General features: G+C 48.7%; 1 protein-coding gene across 3 annotated transcripts in view; it reads left to right on the forward strand.

Annotated features, from left to right (window-relative positions):
- Ubr2 (ubiquitin protein ligase E3 component n-recognin 2) overlaps positions 1-13,366 on the forward strand; it is a 97,890-nt gene extending 84,524 nt beyond the window's left edge. For 2 of the 3 annotated variants that reach the window (XM_045155795.1, XM_045155794.1), the window contains exons 41-47: positions 1,682-1,812; positions 2,711-2,819; positions 4,624-4,680; positions 7,408-7,485; positions 8,618-8,788; positions 9,014-9,115; positions 10,768-13,366. In XM_045155795.1, the coding sequence (XP_045011730.1) occupies positions 1,682-1,812; positions 2,711-2,819; positions 4,624-4,680; positions 7,408-7,485; positions 8,618-8,788; positions 9,014-9,115; positions 10,768-10,909 (790 nt within the window). In that variant the 3' untranslated portion in view covers positions 10,910-13,366. The remainder of the gene's footprint in view (positions 1-1,681; positions 1,813-2,710; positions 2,820-4,623; positions 4,681-7,407; positions 7,486-8,617; positions 8,789-9,013; positions 9,116-10,767) is intronic. The other variant, XM_045155796.1, reaches the window with a different exon arrangement.
- The last annotated feature ends 5,794 nt before the right edge of the window (positions 13,367-19,160 follow it).

Genomic DNA, 19,160 nt, shown 5'->3' on the forward strand with positions numbered 1-19,160 from the left:
GTGGCTGAGGCCCTGGTGCACCAATTCTCCCTCTCTCAAAATTTTCTTTTAAAAGGAGGTACAGAGATGGGTTTGGTGGTGCACGCCTTTAATCCCAAGAGGCAAAGGTAGGAGGATCACCATGAGTTCAAGGCCACTCTGAGACTATATAGTGAATTCCAGGTCCACCTGGGCTTGAGCGAAACCCTACCTTGAAAAAAAAAAGGGTACAAAAAATAAATAAAGCTGGGGCATGGTGGCACACCTTTTATCCCAGCACTGGGGAGGCAGAGGAAGGAGGATCGCCATGAGTTCAAGGCCACTCTGAGACTTCAGTGAATTCCAGGTCAGCCTGGGCTACAGCGACACCCTACCTTGGAAAGAAAGAAGAGCAAGCAGAAGGTACAGGGAGGGCCTCGCACGCATTCGTGCACTTGCCGGGTTGGCGGTCACTGAGAGAAGGGTGACAGAGTACAGAGCGTCCTGTGATCATTGCTGAGAGCCCTTGCTTTGCTCACAGGTTCTGGCACCAGTGAGTGAGCACATGCACGGGGAGAGTTGCTTTTCTACAGTGTACCTTGCCATTAGTAATCTAAAGATGAAAATTAAGCTGGCCTAATGTATTTGTCAGATAACATTCAGGAACAACAGAAACAGTGCAGTTGATAGAATGCCAGATGTTGGATTCTCTTCCATGTGTGTAGGGGGGCTGTTTTTCCAGGCACGGTCTCCCTCTAGCCCCAGCTGATCTAGAATTCACAGTGATCCTCCTACCTGTGCTGGGATTAAAGGTATGTGTCACCAGACCCAGCTCCTTCACTTGATTTTTAGTTTAGTCTTTTTTTTTTTTTTTTTTTTTTTTGAGAGGGACAGGGAAGCAGAGAGGGAGAGGAAAAGAATGGGTGCACCAGGGCCTCCGGCTACTGCAAAGGAACCTCATTTTAATCAGATTTTTTTTTAATACTTTTAAACCAGGTTTATCTTAACCATGTATTTGGTATTTGATAATCATTGCCTTCTAATTGTGATACCCCCCACCCTTTTTAATTTAATTTTTTTGTATTTTTTGTTTATTTTTATTTAATTGTTTGAGAGCTACAGAGAGAGAAAGGCAGATAGAGAGAAAGAAGGGGAGCGCCAGGACCTCCAGCCACTGCAAACGAACTCTAGATGCATGCGCCCCCTTGTGCATCTGGGTAACTTGGGTCCTGGGGAATCAAGCCTTGAACCAGGATCCTTAGGCTTCACAGGCAAACACTCAACTGCTGAGCCATCTCTCCAGCCCTTTTTTTTTTGTATTTTTCCTTCACTTTTTTTTTTTTTTTTTTTTTTCTCGAGGTAGGGTCTCACTCTGGTCCAGGCTGACCTGGAATTAACTCTGTAGTCTCAGGGTGGCCTCGAACTCACGGCGATCCTCCTACCTCTGCCTCCCGAGTGCTGGGATTAAAGGCGTGCGCCACCACGCCCGGCTTCCTTCACTTTTTAACAACATATGTCAACTTTAACTAATTTCTCCCAGTTTTCCCTTTATGGGGCTGTATTTTGTAGATTTTCATGATGGTATTAGAGGCTGCACTACTACACCTGACATCCTGTAAGTCAGGGCCCCACTGTCTTTAGTCTCCTGTTCCGAAGGCCATCCTGTGCTTTAACTGGAATGAATGTTTCTTCCTGCTGCCTGACACCGTTTTCTTCTGCACAGTGCCTTGAAAGCGACAGCGTCTGGCTGGCATCTGTGGAGGAGCGTCAAGGCTGGGATCATGCCTTTCCTCAAATGTTCCGCTTTGTTCTTCCATTATCTAAACGGAGTTCCATCCCCGCCAGACCTTCAAGGTAACTTCCTATTGCTTTCAAAATGTAGGATATGTTTGTAGTCTTTTACTTCAACACTTTAGAATAAAGATGACTTGCAAATTTTAAAAGTGGCAGGGGATATAACTCATTGGTAAAGTGTTTGCCTGGCATGCATGAGGCAGGCCCTAGGTTCAATCCCTAATTCAGGAAAAAAAAAAAAAAAATTAAGTATTTAGAGCATAGCCAATTGGTGAAATGTTATAGCATGATAATATACATTTGGGACTATGTCTACTTTTTATCTGAGTCTCAGCAAATGCACTGTTAAACTTCTACATAATTGCTTTTGCTTCTGCAGGGCACTTGGATTTCATAAAGTTCTAAGTTTACGTTCAGATATTAAATTATTCAGCTTATATATTACTCATAAACTGGGTTCTTCACATTTTAAACAGTGAAAACAATTTAAGTGATTTTTTAAACTTAAACATAGCATTAAAATCAGAGTGCCATAATTGCATGTCTGGGGTGTGCGTGGGTCCTTGCGCGTGGCATGCTAGGGAGGATAGAGGACGGCTTTCTGTTTGGTCCTTCCCACCTCTTGTCAGGGAGAAAGCGCATGCACCTCGAGTTTGATTACAATGGCTTGAGGCCCTGGCACACCAATTCTCTCTCTCTCGCACTCTCACATTTTAAAAAAACCAGCAGCACTCGGGAGGGAGAGGTAGGAACATCACCAAGAGCTTGAAGCCACCATGAGACTACATAGTGAGCTCCAGGTCAGCCTGAGCCAGGTGGAAGAGAAAGCCCAACCTCTAAAGTCCTCTGACCTCCACGTGATATCTGCACAATAAAAAGAAGCCTTGCTGTTGCTGACTTTCATAAAGCGTGTACATTTCATTGTTTTACACACTTCTATTTTCATCTCCATTTGCAGTTCCTGGAACAAGCCATTTTGAACATTTATGTAACTATCTTTCCCTACCAACCAACCTCTTTGGCCTTTTTCAAGAAAATCGTGAGATAATGAATTCACTGATTGAAAGGTAACATTGATATGCTTTTCTGTATTATATTTGAATAAGTTATATAGAAGAAATATTAGTTTTTCAAATACATGCTAGGATTCTCAGATGGTGAGAATTAATACATATTAATTTAAGCTGCAAGAATTAGGGCTTTGGGACTGGAGACATGGCTTAATGGTTAAGGTGTTTGCCTGCAAAGCCAAAGGACATCAGGTTTGATTCCCCAGGACCCACATAAACCAGATGCACAAGGGGGCGCATGCATCTGGAGTTTGTTTGCAACAGCTGGAATAGGGCATGGTGACACATGCCTTTAATCCCAGCACTTGGGAGGCAGAAGTAGGAGGATCACTGAGAGTTCGAGGCTACCCCGAGACTACATAGTGAATTCCAGGTCAGCCTGGACTAGAATGAGACGCTACCTCAAAAACAAGGTTGGGGAAAGTAAAAAAATAAATAAATAAACAAGGTTGGAGGTTGGCTTTGAGCTAAGGATTTGGCTTTGGGATGACATTTTTCCAAGACAGTAAGCAATATAAGCAGATTTCCCTGGAAAGAAAGCGTTGGTAGATTGCTTATTTCCCTCATGTGAACTCCCTTGTAGGACTCTATCTCCATAGCTGTGTTGTATGGACAAGGTCTGTGTGTGGAGACCATGCTGACCTCAAACTTGAGATAACAGGTGGAAAGCAGGGACTCTGGTCATTCCGTGTCTTCCCATGGTTCATGGCAGCACCATTCACCATAGCCAGAAACTTTTTGTGTCATTGTTGTTTGGTTTTGGTTTTTCGAGGTACGATCTCGCTCTAGACCAGGCTGACCTGGAATTCACTATGTAGTCTTAGGGTGGCCTCGAACTCTTAACTCCTCCTACCTCTGCCTCCCGAGTGCTGGGATTAAAAGTGTGTGCCACCACACCTGGCCAAGCTCTCAGAACTGTTAAACTTACAGGTGGTTAAAATGCACCGAGCGTGGTGGCACAGGCCTTTAATCCCAGCACTCAGGAGGCAGAGATAGGAGGATCGCTGTGAGTTCGAGGCCACCCTGAGACTGCATAGTTAATTCCCGGTCAGACCCTACCTCAAAAAAAAAAAGATAAATTGTATCTATGTTACCACAATAAAAAGTGTGTGTGTGTATGTATGTATGTATGTATGTATGTATGTATGTATGTATGTATGTATGAATGAGAGTGAGAAAGAGAGTGGGCACACCAGGGCCTCCAGCCACTGCAAACGAACTCCAGATGCATACGCCTCCTTGTGCATCTGGCTTATGTGGGTCCTGGAGAGTCAAACCAGGATCCTTTGGCTTTGCAGGCAATCGCCTTAACTACTAAGCGTTCTCTGCAGCCCTTGTTTTTTTGGATTTTTTGTTTTGTTTTGTTCATATATTTTATTTATTTATTTGAGAGAAAGAAAGAGAGAGAATGGGTGCACCAGGGCTTCTAGCCACTGCAAACGAACTCCAGATGCATGCACCTCCTTGTGCAGCTGGTTTACTGGGTACTGGGAAATTGAACCAAAGTCCTTTAGCATTGCAGGCAAGCACCTTAGCTGCTAGGCCCTCTCTCCAGCCCAAAAGTATGTTTTAAAGAACAGGCATGATAGAGGATGTCTGTAATGAATCAAAACTACAAGAAATCCTGTCTCCAAAACAAGTTGAAGAGCCAAGTATTATGGCCCCTACCTGTAATCTCAGCCCTCAGGAGGTGAAACAGAGGGATGGAGACTTCGAGGCCAGCCTGGGCTATATAAGACCCTGTCTCAAAAAATTAAAATTAATAAAAATACTTTGCCTTGTTTCCCTGTTTATCTTAAAGTTGGTGTCATGACAGTGAAGTGAAACGGTACCTGAGAGGGGAAAGAGATGCGATAAGGTGAGTTTAAAGAACCCGAGTGCGGCAGGCGGGAGGGAGGGAGGGAGGGAGGAGAGCTTTGCACAGTGTGCGCGGAGGGCCCGCGCTGCGGTGGTTCTGGGAGACGGCATCTGGCCCTCAGACTTTCTTCTTGATCTACCGACGAGAGTTTGTGAAAGTCAGATGCTGAATTACTATTTGTAAAGGAAGCAGAATATAAAATTGACTGCACTTTGGAATGTTTGCTGTCATCTAGGTCTAGGTTTTTGTGTTTTTAAGGCAGGGTCTCACTCTAGTCTGGGCTAACCTGGAACTCACTTGGTCCCAGGTTGGTCTCAAACTCACAATGATCCTACTACCACTGGGATTAAAGGCATGTGACTGCCTCCTTTGCTGGTTTTTTGTGTCCTTCCCTATGGAAATGTTACTATTACTCCGAAATACAAAGAATGGTGCAGTGAGGCTTCACACACTTGGCACCTCTTCACCACATTTGGCACTGACAGACCAAAGGAGCGAGTCCACCCAAGTCCTGCTTGGTGAACCAGTGCATTTATTGGGGTTCTTTCCATGAGCATGTGTGAGGGACAGCTGCGTCACTGAAACATCCCGCCCCAACCGGGTGAGGGCTCAGGAGAGATGTGTCACCCCCATCACCCTTCTCTCCCCTCCCTCTCCCCTGTGTACTCTGGCACCCACCAACCAACCCACATGCAGACCAGGGCCAGAAAGGAGTGGTGGCCAGTGACGTGGCAGTCTGCTGACCCTCCTGCTTCTCGAACTCTGAGGGAATGTCAACACAGCCTTATTATCACAACCGCAGACCTACCCTACCACTGTGCTTTGTTCCTTCATCGGTGGGCGTGTGGGTCCCAAGGACTCCATACAGCAATCTGCTCCCCTGCTTAGGTCAGGCCAGCGCTGACCTTCACAAACCATCAAATCGTGACTGTTATTTTTTTAAATAATTTATTTTTCTTCATTTTCCTCATTCTAGTTCTATCAGGTATGATTCATCTGCTAGTGTGATCTTGGAGAGACTGCTCAGGTTAGGGTGCTTGGCTACAAAGCCTAACCACTCTGGTTCCATTTCCCAATACCGATGTAACACCAGATGTACAAGGCTGTGCATGCATTTAGAGTTCATTCACAACAGCCAGAGGCCCTGGCACACCCATATTCTCCCTCCCCTCCCCCACTGCCTCTTTTCTCTCTGACTCCCTCTACTTGCAAACAAATTAATTAATAAAATATTCTTAAATTTTTTTTTAACAATCAGAAGACTAGAGGACATCATGGGTTTGCTTTTACAATATGGAAGTGGTAACACCCTAATTTTATTCTGTTGAGCCTTAGGAAACTCGAGTTTTAGGGTCTGGAGAGGGCATGTCTCAATGGATTAAATGCTTTCTGTACAAACATGAGGAACAGAATTCGGATCCCCAGAACTCACATAAATGCTGGGTGGATGTGGTGACCCACCAGAGATCTCAGCACTCGGGAAGCAGACAGAGCATCCCTGAGACATGCTGGCTGACTCCTAGCTGGATCAGCGAGCTCTGGGTTCAGTGAGAACCCTGCCTTGGTCAGTGATATGGAGAGGGGTCAAGGAAGACACTCAGTGTCAACCTCTGGCCACCACACACAGCTACAAAAGAAGAGGGGCTGGAGAGAGGAAGAGGGACACAGCCACTTGGAGGTTCTCTGACCTTATTCATACACTCTGGTACTAAGCAGTTTAAATGTGTGTGCAAGTATATATGTACACAAGTGTGTGCTCACACCTGAAGAAACTGTGTCACCAGGATCTTGCTCTAGACTCCCCTCTGCTCTCCAGTCCTGTGATCTCCATCAAAAGAATTAATAGGACTCCATAGTGAATTTCAGGCCAGCCTGGGCTAGAGTGAAACCCTACCCTGAAAAACCAAAAAAATAAAATAAAATTCATAGTAGACCATAACATGGGAGGTGGACTTACTACAGAGTAAGAGGGAGTGGTGCAGGTGGACAGTGATCAAAGTGGTCATTGTGCTCACCCGCATTTTATGCAGGCTCTGTACTGTTTTACAGTCCACAGCAGCTTCCTACGAAGTCCTTTTCCTGCCTAGGTAATTGACAGGCCCATTGGAATTAGTTGGGGAAAAAGAAACAATAAAATGCCCTTGCTGGAGCCGGGCATCTTCCCACACACCTTTAATCCCAGCACTTGGGAGGTACAGGTAGAAGGATCGCCTTGAGTTCGAGGCCACCCTGAGACTACATAGTGAATTCCAGCTCATCCTGGGCCAGAGTGAGACCTACCTCGAAAAACCAAATAAAGCAATGCCCTTGCTCTTTACCAGAAGGTCTCTGGTTCAGTGGTGGACAGGGTAGAATCTTGTGAGGCTTAGGTAGCTGTCTGTCAGGTCTACCATTCAGCTTGGGATGCTGTGCCTCCACCCAGGGTCAGAGAGTCTCTCCTCCTGTTCTTTGGTCAGTAATCAGAGTCCTGCAGTTTTACTTGCTGGTTCTAGACCCTGCTGGTCGTCAAGGAGGGGGTCCCTGTGTGATGGCATTCAAACCTGCTGTAGCACCTACCTGTGTCGTCAGTGAACGGGTCTTTGAGTCTTACTCCAGTTTAGACAGTTGTAGTTGCGTGGGATCCCTCAGTTTTCGTCTTCCTTGATTTATTGTGACTAAGCTAAGAGTTAACCTGTCATTAGACAGTGACTCATGTTAACTGAGTTCTTTGGATGTTTGTATTTGTAGCTATCCAAGAGGAGCTAACAAGTTAATAGACCTTCCAGAAGATTACAGCAGCCTCATTAATCAAGCATCCAATTTCTCGTAAGTTCTGATCCTAGAGCCTTGAGTGTGCCCTGCAACTGACTGACATAGTCACCTTCATGTTAAGGATGTGAGGGATTGGTGGTGGTTTTTGTTTTGTTTATATAAGAAAAATTAAGACTAATTTGTACAAGCATCGTTACCTACCATGTTTCAGATAAGACAGGGAATTGTGGGAGAGGGCAAGTTTGATGGATGGCTCAGTAGCTAAGGCACCTGCTTGCAAAGCCTAACAACTCAGGTTCAGTTCCCCAGTACCCATGTATAGCCAGGTACACAAAATGGCACATGTGTCTAGAGTTCATTTTTAGTGGCTAGAGGCTCTAATGCACCTATTCTTTCTCTGTCTCTCTGCTTTCAAATAAATAAAAAGTTCCCTTAGCAGTTTTTAGATTTGTTACTAAGTATTTGATATACAAGCACTATAAAACAAATGCAAATAGCTGGGCGTGGTGGCACACACCTTTAATCCCAGTACTCGGGAGGCAGAGGTAGGAGGATCACCGTCAGTTCGAGGCCACCCTGAAACTACAGTGAATTCCAGGTCGGCCTGGGCTAGAAAGAGACCCTACCTTGAAAAAAAAAAAAATCTATCATAAGAAGTAATTGGGTATTTACTGGGCTGTTGTTTCCTGGGCATCTCTTCTCTGTGAGTCTCCTCGCCCCTCAGACTACTCTACGTGGGGCGTTGGCCTTCTGTAGTCGCATAGGCAGCATATGTTGTGCGTCTGCATTTCTGGGTGCCACACGTGGGGGGCGGTGCCGAGCGTCGCTTCTGCGTCGCTGCGCTGTGGAGATCGGCAGTGCTGCCCCGGAGCGCGCTTGTACTCCGCCCGCGTCCTCTCCCAGCTCTGCTCCCGTGGTGCTGCCCTGAGTGTTGCTCCCGTGTGGTGTCGTCTGTGAGCTTCCTAACATGGGGCCTTGACACTGCACAGCTGTTGTCCCCCGTCGGCTCTGTAGGCGTACCGTTGCGCTTCATCAAGGTAGAGTCACTCTAGCTCAGGCCGGTCTAGAAGTCACCATGGCCGCCCTCCCCCAGCCTCCCCGGTGCTGGGATTAAAGGCCTGTGCTCCCACACTCAGCTCTAGCTAAAGATTTTTAGAGCAATGACATGTTATTTTTGTCCATGGAGGTGCCCCAAGTCAGGTGGTGATAAGAGCAGAGCCCCAACTCTGTGCCTTGTGTGTGGAAGTCTACTGTGCTCTCAGAGCTACTGCTGCCAGACCGAGCTGGAAGGGGAGGACGTCGGGGCCTGCACGGCCCACACCTACTCCTGCGGCTCTGGGGCCGGCATCTTCCTGAGGTGAGGACCGGCAGGTCGCCTGTCAGCCTCGGCGTGTGCCTCTGGGAAGGGCTGACGGGAGCTGCAGCACGCGGAGGGAGCCACGTGGACCCACGGCTCTCCTGCGTGTGCTCACAGTGCGCGGCCATCCGTGCAGGTGTGCTGGCGGTGAGACCTCACTCCCTCCGAGCAGAGTCCCCTCCGCTGTCCCGCGGGCGCGCCTAACGTGTGGGTGTCTCTCTACAGAGTGCGGGAGTGTCAGGTGCTGTTTTTAGCCGGCAAAACTAAAGGCTGTTTCTATTCTCCTCCTTACCTTGATGACTACGGAGAGACTGACCAGGGACTCAGGTAAGAGCCAGGGAACCGGCTGCCTCTCCCTTCCGAGCGTGCTGAGCAGGGTGGCTGTGCGGCCTGAAGGTGGCTGCATTGCTTGTGTGCTCTTTTCAAAGGGGGCTCCTGCTTTCATGCTCCTTTGCCAGCCTTGAGAATGCCATGAGGACACCAGGATAGATAAGGGAAGAGCAGCACAGACTGCAAGCTAGTTGCGTTTATCCTCAGAGAGCCTCTTGAGTTGTCACATGGCATGCCCAGATCAGCACCCAGGAGCATCCCACCCTGGCTTATGTGGCTGTGTAGCGGGGAGAACCCTTTTCTGCCCAGGTCGTGTAAGGAGCCAGCGAAGCTGAGAGCTAAGCGGTGTCCTGTTACTACAGGGGGAGCACTGAGGCACAGCGGCGGCACTTGAGGCTCGGTCGCCTGTGCTTAGCACTTGCCCGAGTGCGGTTACTTTGTTTTCAGACCATCTCTTTTGTCCAAAGGATATAATGCTAACAGAAATGCTTGAACTGCCAAGGGTGAGGGTCTGGGAAGCCGGGTAAGGTAAGTGGTGGCATTGCTACAGGCACCAGTGCCACCTGGTGACCACTTCTCCCACTGCCCTGAGGAGTGAGTCCTAGCATGAAGGCTGCAGGTGCACAGGGAGAGGAGTGGCGCATTCTGCATGAGAAGCAGGCCTGGCTCAGGGCCCTGGGGCCACCTAGGACCCACCAAAGCTTTTGCTCAGGGTTAAATGAGACCTAGCAGTCATTCACATTTGCTACTGTGCTCAGACTCCAGGCTGCAAGACAGTACTCTGAAGAACTTGTTTGGTTTTTGGAGATAGGGTCTCACTCCAGCCCAGGCTGACCTGGAATTCACTGTGTAGTCTCAGGGTGGCCTTGAGCTCACAGAGATACTCCTACCTCTGCCTCCTTAGTGCTGAAATTAAAGGCATGTGCCACCACACCCAACTCTTTATGGTTTTTCAAGGTAGGGTCTCACTCATTCTAGCTCAGGCTGACCTGGAATTCACTGTGGAGTCTCAGGATGGCCTCAAACTCACAGCAATCCTCCTCCTAATGCCTCCCTAGTGCTGGGATTAAGGGTGTGTGCCACCATGCCCAGCTCTGAAGAACAGTTTTAGTCCTAGAGTTCTTGTTGTTGTTTTGATCGTGTGTGTGTGTGTGTGTGTGTGTGTGTGTGTGTGTGTGTGTGTGTGGTTTTTTTCCAAGCAGAGTCTCACTCTAGCTCAGGCTGACTTGGAACTTACTCTGTAGCACATGCTGGCCTCAAAATCAGTGACCCTACCACAGCCTCCCAAGTGCTGGGATTAAAGGTGTGCACTGCACCGCCACACCTCCCTCACCCTGTAATTCTTTTGCCCTCTCCTCTACCCTGCTGTTCTTCTTACATGTTACCCACAAAATGGACACTGGGTATTTGACTAACTCAATGCCCAGACTTCCTGCTCCCACGCCCCTCTTCCCTGACCTCACTTGGGTTTGTGGAGTTGAGTTCTCTTCTGCTCTTAGTCCCTGCCATCTCCTCTTAGCTAACCTGCAGAGCTCCTGTGTTAACAGCCACGGTCCCCTACGGAGGCACGCTGCAGTCTAAGCGCAGGAAGGCAGGCAGGGCTGTGGGGCCATGGTGAGCCCAGCGCCCTGAGCACCGTGTCTTCGCAGGCGGGGGAACCCCCTGCACCTGTGCAGAGAGCGGTTCAAGAAGATCCAGAAGCTCTGGCAGCAGCACAGCGTCACGGAAGAAATCGGGCATGCGCAAGAAGCCAACCAGACGTTGGTCGGCATTGACTGGCAGCATTTATAACCACTCAGCTACCAGCATCATGAACTTAGAGTTTTGTAATCCAGTTGGCTTTTCCAGAAAGCCAATAGGAAAGAAGTTCGGCAGAATTTGTTCTGAAATAAACTGTTTATTTAAGTTTTTCCCGTTTTATTTTTATAGCTCTGGCTCCAGGACTGATGAAAATCATTTTCCATCAGCAGATTTTCTCGTACCATTCTGTATCCCTCACATGTCATCTGGGCTCAAGATCCAGGGAGGGGCTTCCCTTGCTGGACTGGAGCTTAGCCCCTCCTGGGATCTGCCAGCATTGACTGCCAGCAGCCTGCGCCATTTCACAGCGCTGGTTCCAGTGACCTTGGGGCTGGCGCTGATTCCGCGAGGCAGGAAGCAAGGCCGTGGCCGGCAGGAACGCTCTTGTTCTTCCTGCTCCTCAGTGCTTTGGCACTGAGGCTGGCGGCAGCTCACCTCCGCTGCCCGCACACTACCTCTTAGAGCAGAGCCACTGAAGACTGGAGCCCCTCTGCCCACGCACGGAGAGGCAGGAAGGAGCGCCTAGGGAGGAGCTGGCTGGCTTCACACTGCTCTAGAGGGTTGACTTTTGTTATTTGTTCTATTTTTGTCAAGTCATTGGGCTTTGAGAGAGAGAGAAACTCACTTAAAAGGGCTTTTTGAAAACTTAATGGATCTCCTGATTTTTAAGACAGTGACATCACTGATTTTCCTGAGGCTAAACAAGTATATGTGCTGCTCCTGGATCTAGCAAACATCCTGAGAACTCCGCTGTGCATGGTGATGCACACCTGTAAGCCTGCACTTTGAGAGGCTGAGGCAGGAGGATCAGGAGTCCTGGCCAGCTTTGTATGTATGACAAGTTAAACTTGGGCAACATGACTCCACGACTCAAACACATGAAAGTGAGAGCCCATCGGGTTCAGCGTCGCCTGGGCTCGGTTTTCTGCTGCTCACTGAGCACATTCCTCGGACGCCTGCGTGCCAGGCTTTTCTAGACGGGTTCTCACTGAGAGGTGCCTTCCCAGAGCAATGGCTCGAGGCCCTGACAGCTGCACAGCCGCTCTCAAGTTTGCTAGGCTGTGCCGAGAGCTTGGATACGTGTAGAGTGAGAGCAGATTCAGGAGAGGGAGGACTCCTGCCTGCGTTTCTAAAGGGGGCTGAGAGCAAATGATCGGTGGGCTCTTGCAGTTTCTGATCACTGCCACTGACCCATTTACTCAGCTGTCTTGTTTGTGTGTACAAAGTCTCTCCACTCAGTTGCACGCTCTCCAGCCCCCCAGGAGGAGGGTCAGAAATCCAGAGCAGAGGCTGCCAGTGGTGGTGCGCAAGCCGCAGCGCTCCGGAATCCTATGTGCAGGAGCCGCAGCCTCCTGGAAGGACAAACCTAACCTTTCTCGGGACAGTTCATGCAGCCAAGAGGATGTCCCACAGGGAGGAGGCCCAAGTTAGAATGCACCAGGCTCTCCTTTCTCCTGTCCTTTCTCTTGCATCTAACTGTTGAGGCTCTGGACAACATCACCAATGTTTATTTCGGCTTTGACACATGAAGCCTTGGGTTTTTTTTGGGGGGGGGTTGGTTTTTTGAGGGAGGGTCTGTCTTCAGCCCAGGCTGACCTGGAATTCACTGTGTAGTCTCAGGCTGGCCTTGAACTCACGGCGATCCTCCTACCTCTGCCTCCCGAGTGCTGGGATTAAAGGCGTGCGCCACCACACCCAGCTGACACATGCAGTTTCTTCAGTTTTTAAGTTGAGCTTTTTGTGGGTGCTTTTCCCTCTGTGTTCACAATGCATAAATTTAAAATCATGAGAGCAGGGCTGGGGGCTCAGCAGAACACTTGCCGAACACGCATCAAGCCCTGGGTTCTGTCAGCGGTACTACACACAGCACACATCATGAAAAACCAGGGCATGCTGATCTGTGCCTGTGACCCCAGCACCTAGGAGGTGGAGGCAGGAGGGTCACAAATTCAAAGTCCTCCTCAGCTACATAGTTGATGCCAGCCCAGGCTACAAGTGACCCTGTCTCCAAAAAGAAATCAAAATCATGAGCAGACTTCTCCCTCTTCAGTGGATTATGAACTTGGTCACCGATCATGGCAATACTTCAGCTTTGCTTTCAGGCCTGACTGGAGTTAGCAGGGGTGACCCTGTCTTCAGTCGTCTTCCTAAGAATGTCAGAATCTGGGAGATCAATTTACATGCACCTACCGCCCTCTCCACTTCCTGAGGGAAGGTGGTCTTCCCTACCTAACAAAGCATCTTACCTTCATGAGTACCTGTTTTGCATGTTCTCTGTTCATTGTAGAAATGTTTATATAAGACATATGCTTCCCGTATCAGGGAAAGTCACATGTTTAATAAATTAGCTATAACTTTAATATCTGTGGACACCTTGTAAAATTTGGAATGTATCATATGTAAAAAGTTTAAAAGATATCCAAATAAATGCTGTAGGTGTTGATGTTCCTCTGCCTGGCCTGTGTGTTCTTTGCTCATTTCGCCACGTAAATGCCACAGCATTGCTCCACGTGTCACCTTGCTGGGAAAGTGGGCCATCAGCATTAGCTTGAAATTTAAGAGCCTTAAATTATTAGTGTCGATTATAGCCACTAACCAAGCCATGTTGACCTTCCCAGAAAAGCTTAGTCATTATTTCAGCTGATTAAGTTCCATATTCGGTGTCTCTGAGGGCTCCTAACTTCTCTGGGCCATCCCAGACTTCGTCTCCCTGGGAAACAAGGCTCTAGGAGACCTGTCCCCAGGTCTCAACTCTTCTTGATTACCCTCCCCTGGTTATCTATGAGTCAATGCCCTGATTCACAGACATGGATAGGAAAGAAGCAATTTTATAGTAGAGTCCATCTCCATGTGAGTTCTGCATGCTCTGAAAGGGAACGCCTTCAAAAACATTAGGATTTCTCTTGTCCTTCCCTTTTTAGTATAGTTGTCTTTTTTTTTTTTTTTCACATCTTCCCAATTGAGGGATAGAACGAAGTTAGGCATGGTAGTGCACATCCTTAATCCCAGCACTGAGGAGGCTGGAGGGGGTTAAAGAAAGAAAGCCAGATGTGATGACACATGCCTTTAATCCCAGCACTTGGGAGGCAGAGGTGGGAGGGTTGCTGAGAGTTCGAAGCCACCCTGAGACTCCATAGTGAATTCCAGGTCCATCTGGGCTAGAGATCCTTCCTTGGGGGCGGTGGGGGAGGGCTAATTCCTTTACCCCACAAAGTTCCCTCGTGCCCCTCTGCAACAGCTTCTTTTCCCCGCCCCAGACCCTGGCTCCCTTTGTGCCTACTACACATGGAGTCACGCTGGGTGCCTGCCTTCCGGCTTGCCTTCTCGCATTTAAGGACAGGTTGTAACTTAGTTGGTAGCGCGCTTGTCCGCTCGCACAAAGTTCCTGACTCCCATCCCCCGCATTGCTGAGAAAACGGTGTGGTGGTGCCCACCTGCGATCCCAGCCCTCAAAGTGGCGGAGGCAGGAGGAACAGGAGTCCAAGGTCATCCTTGGCTGCATATGAGACCTGGGATACGTGAGACTAAATCAGTCAAACAGCCTGGTGTGGGGCATGCCTTTAGTCCCAGGACTCGGGAGGCTGAAGTAGGATTACTATGAGTTCAAAACCAGACAGCCTGAGACTACAGAGTGAATTCCAAGTCAGCCTGAGCTACAGTGAGACCCTACCTCAAAAACCAAACCTTCCCCACATTACTCCTTTGGCAGATCCGCTGTGTGGCTGTTTGTGCAATCGGGGATTCATTTGTGATGGCCATTGCAGGCATTCAAATATGGGACAGTGCGCGGACCTACAGTGTCATTGTCCTTGAGGAAATAGCTAGGATTGTCTATTCTCATGTTTTCCCCAGTCTGCATAGTCCTTAGAGCAGAGTTCTCATGATTGCTGTGAATGCTCATCTTGAGGAAAACTGGATAAAAATGTCACCAGAAATTAAAAGACTGGCCAAGCACGGTGGCACACGTCTTTAATCCCAGCACTCAGGAGGCAAAAGTAGGAGGATTTCTGAGATTATAAAGTGAGTTCCAGGTTATTTTAGTGGTTAAGGCATTTTGCCTGCAAAGCCAAAGGACCCACATTAGCCAGATGTACAAGGGGGCGCATGAATCTGGAGTGTGATTAGGGGCTGGAGGCCCTGGCGTGCCCATTCTCTTTCTCTCTGTGAAATAAATAAATAAAAGGAAGGGAGGAAAGAGAAAGACAGATAGACTGGAGATATGGCTTAGCAGTTAAGGCACTTCCCTAAAAAGCCTAAGGACCCAGGTTCAATTTCCCAGGATTCATGTAAGTCAGATGCGCAAGGTGATGCATGCATCTGGAGTTTGTTTGCAGTGGCTAGAGGCCCTGGTGTGCCCATTCTGTCTGCCTCTTCCTTGCTTTTTTTTTTTTTTTTTTTTTTTTTTTTTTTTTTTTTGGTTTTTTGAGGTAGGATCTCACTCTAGCCCAGGCTGACCTGGAATTCACTATGGAGTCTCAGGGTGGCCTCGAACTGCAATCCTCCTCCCTCTGCCTCCCGAGTGCCTGGATTAAAGGCATGCGCCACCACACTCAGCCTTTTCTTTCTTTTTAAATAAATTTTATAGCCAGGGGTGGTGGCAGAGGGAGGAGGATTGCAGTTCGAGGCCACCCTGAGACTCCATAGTGAATTCCAGGTCAGCCTGGGCTAGAGTGAGACCCTACCTCAAAAAAATAATAAAGAAAGAAGAGACCCATGGAGCTACAATGATGCAATTGGTTATGATTAGCATGTGGTACTTTTTTTTTTTTTTTGGTTTTTCGAGGTCAGGTCTCACTCTGGCCCAGGCTGACCTGGAATTCACTCTGTAGTCTCAGGGTGGGTTTGAACTCACAGCGATCCTCCTACCTCTGCCACCACACCCCAGCCTGCATGTGGTACTTATTAAAGACTAATGTCGCCTCCCTGCCAGTCATTACTGTGGACTGACTAAGAACTGGGACAGCATCTATGCCACCTCCAGGGATGTCATAGCATTCCACGGACAAAATCCTGTCGCCAACACTCCCCTGGGAGCCATTCTTCCACCGAGCAGTGGGCGTGAAAGCCCTGATGGCCGTGGTCTACCGCTGTCCCAGCTAAGCTGCAGACATGCTAGTCAAGCATGACAGGTGCCCAGACCAGGAGGGGGCCAGGAGCGTGCGAAGCAGACGGCTAATCTTACTAACTGATATTGAGGCTACCCGGTACTTATCCACTGGTAGCTCAGCCTTGCACCTGAAGCATGTTGGAGGAAGTTGTAAGGTTCTTTGGCTGAGAATATTCACCAAGTACTTCACTATAATCCCAGCACTCAGGAGACAGAGGTAGGAGGATCACTGTGAGTTTGAGGCCAGCCTGGGCTAGAATGAAACCTTGCCTCGAAAACAAAATAAAGTTGGCCAAAGATATAACTCAGTGGTAGAGCACGTACCTAGTGTGCACAAGACCTTGTGTTCAATCCCCATCTCCGTAAAAGCGGTTAAGGGGCTTGCCTGCAACACCTAAGGTCCCAGGTTTGATTCCCTAGTAACCCACATGAAGCCAATTGTACAAGGTGGTGCATGTGTCTGGAATTCGTTTGCAGTGGCTGGTGTACCCATTCATTCTTTCTGTCTCTGCCTCCTTTTTAATATTTATTTTTTAAAAAATTTAGTATTTTATTTATTTGACAGAGAAAAGAGGAGAGAGAATGGGCACACCAGGGCTTCCAGCTGCTGCAAATGAACTCCAGACACATGTGCCACCTTGTGCATCTGGCTAGCGTGGGTCCCGGGGAATGGAACCGAGGTCCTTTGGCTTGGCAGACAAATGCCTTAACCACTAAGCCATACCTCCAGCCCAAATATGTAAAAAAAAAAAAAAGAAAGAAAGAAAAAAATCTTGAAGCCCTGTCAGTTTTGTCAATTTGCCAGTTACCCCACCCCAAAGCTGAACTAAACTGACAGATTTTTTGTTGTTGTTTTTGGTTTTTCAAGGTACAGTTTCACTCTAGCCCAAGGTAACCTGGAACTCACTGTGGAGTCACACGGTGACCTTGAACTCATGGCGATCCTCCTGCCTCTGCCACCCAAGTGCTGGGATTAAAGGCGTTCCGTATGTGCTGAGTGGACTAACATTACATAGTCATGTAGCAAGTGATTTCATACAGTGTCGTTTTTAATATACAGCTGCTAACAGCATAGTTACACGTGGCCTACAATAGCTCTCACGATGGTTCTCGGCCCTCCGATGACGGGCAGCTGGGGGAGCAGACGGCTGGCTGGGGTGTTGAAACCACCTCTGATCCGTCTGCCTAAGAGAATTCCATCCACAAAACACACACCCCAGGCAGCACCAGTCTTTTTTGTTTGTTTGTTTTGTTTTTTGAGGTAGGGTCTCACTCTAGCCCAGGCTGACCTGGAATTCACTATGGAGTCTCGGGGTAGCATTGAACTCACAGTGATCCTCCTACCTCTGCCTCCCGAGTGCTGGGACTAAAGGCGTGCGCCACCACGCCCGGCTGTTTTTTTTTTGTTTGTTTGTTTGTTTTAAGGATATCAGGAAGCCCAAACAGTCAAGTCTATTCCTAAATACCACTTGCTTCAAGCACAAGTAAGTTACACGCGGTCTACTCTGACTACCACCTGCTTTGGTCTCCAGCCAACAGAACATAGTTCTCTCTGAAATGCTAGCTGACTATGCCGAGCCCTGCGGCACCCCACGCCTCATCCACCTGGGCTTCTGCTTGATGCTTGCCTTTCTGTTTGCTAAAGAAAGTGGAAACGTCTCCCACGGGTGCTGGCACAGAAAGATGGGTCTCAAAAGAACCTTCTTGGATGCAGAAGCATCTCGAAATGGAGCTTTGCAGCCTGTCGGGCAGAAACAGGACGACGCTCCCAGAGGACTCCTCGCCCGGTCTAGATAGTGCTGTCCATTGGGACTGTCGTGGCCACCTGAGCTGATGTCCCCAGGCCCACTGGGAGGTGAGGCCTGGTCCGTGAGTGGTGGGCTTTTGTCTGGTTGTCACTCCTCTTCTGCAGGAGTCTCACTCAAGTGGGGGCTCTCTCAAGCCGTGGGCAATGGCTTACCAGGGACTGTTTGGATGGAGGGGTTGCTGGGATATGCTAACAGCCGTGGTTCACGCTGGAACAAATGACTGAGGGTACAGGAGTGTGACATAAAACAAAAAAAAAGGGGCTGGAGGGATGGCTTAGCGGTTAAGGCGTTTGCCTGCAAAGCCAAAGGACCCAGGTTCGATTCCCCAGGACGCACGTTAGCCAGATTCACAAGGTGTCGCAAGCATCTGGAGTTTGTCCGCAGTGGCTGGAGGCCTCTCCCTCTACCTCTCCGTCAAATAAACAAATAAAGATTTAAAAAAAAAAAAAAAAAAGGGCCTCTTAGCCAGGTGTGGTAGCACATGCCTTTACTCTGAGCACTAGGGAGGCAGAGGTAGAAGGATCATCATGAGTTCGAGGCCAGCCTGGAATTACAGAGTGACTTTCAGGTCAGCCTGGGCTAGAGTGAGACCCTACTTCACAAACAAGAAGGGGAGGTGCCTCTTCCAGGTAAGGAAAAATAATCCCCACCTCAAAATTCTCTTGCACCATCATTGAAATTCTATGTAGCCAGGCGTGGTGGCGCACGCCTTTAATCCCAGCACTCGGGAGGCAGAGGTAGGAAGTTCGCCATGAGTTCGAGGCCCGCCTGAGACTACATAGTGAATTCCAGGTCAGCCTGAGCTAGAGTGAGACCCTGCCTGAAAAAAAGAAGACGACAACATTTATGAGTGTGGTGGAGTGTGATGGTTGTGGTACTGTGTGTGTGTATGGAGGTTGTGGAACAACAACATTAAAAAAAAAAACAACAGCATTGCCATTACATTTTCAGACCCTGCGTTTATGTACCCCAGTGAGGCTCTGGGTGTAGAATGAAGCAATTTGGAGCTTGTAGGAGACCAGTACTAACTGGAAAAGAGTCCTTGGTGTGGCTTGTCCCCTAAGGGTGGAGCTGGACTCCTGCTAGGAACAAAAGAGGCTGGGGACTGGCCAGCCCCACGAGACCAGAAGACTCACTCACATTTGGAGGCAGCCAATCCCACAAATACCGGTCACCTGCTGTCGGGACCCTGAACTTGACATGCCACTATTAAGAAGCGTCTGTGAAGTGGCCAGCCTTCTTGGGAGATTTGGACTTTGAGCTGGACGAGGGGAAATCCACATTTCCTGGAGTCCGCTACACAGCGCTCGGGAGCCCGGGGCAGCGG

This window comes from Jaculus jaculus, chromosome 8 (assembly GCF_020740685.1).
Source record: "Jaculus jaculus isolate mJacJac1 chromosome 8, mJacJac1.mat.Y.cur, whole genome shotgun sequence".
Lineage (NCBI taxonomy): Eukaryota > Metazoa > Chordata > Mammalia > Rodentia > Dipodidae > Jaculus > Jaculus jaculus.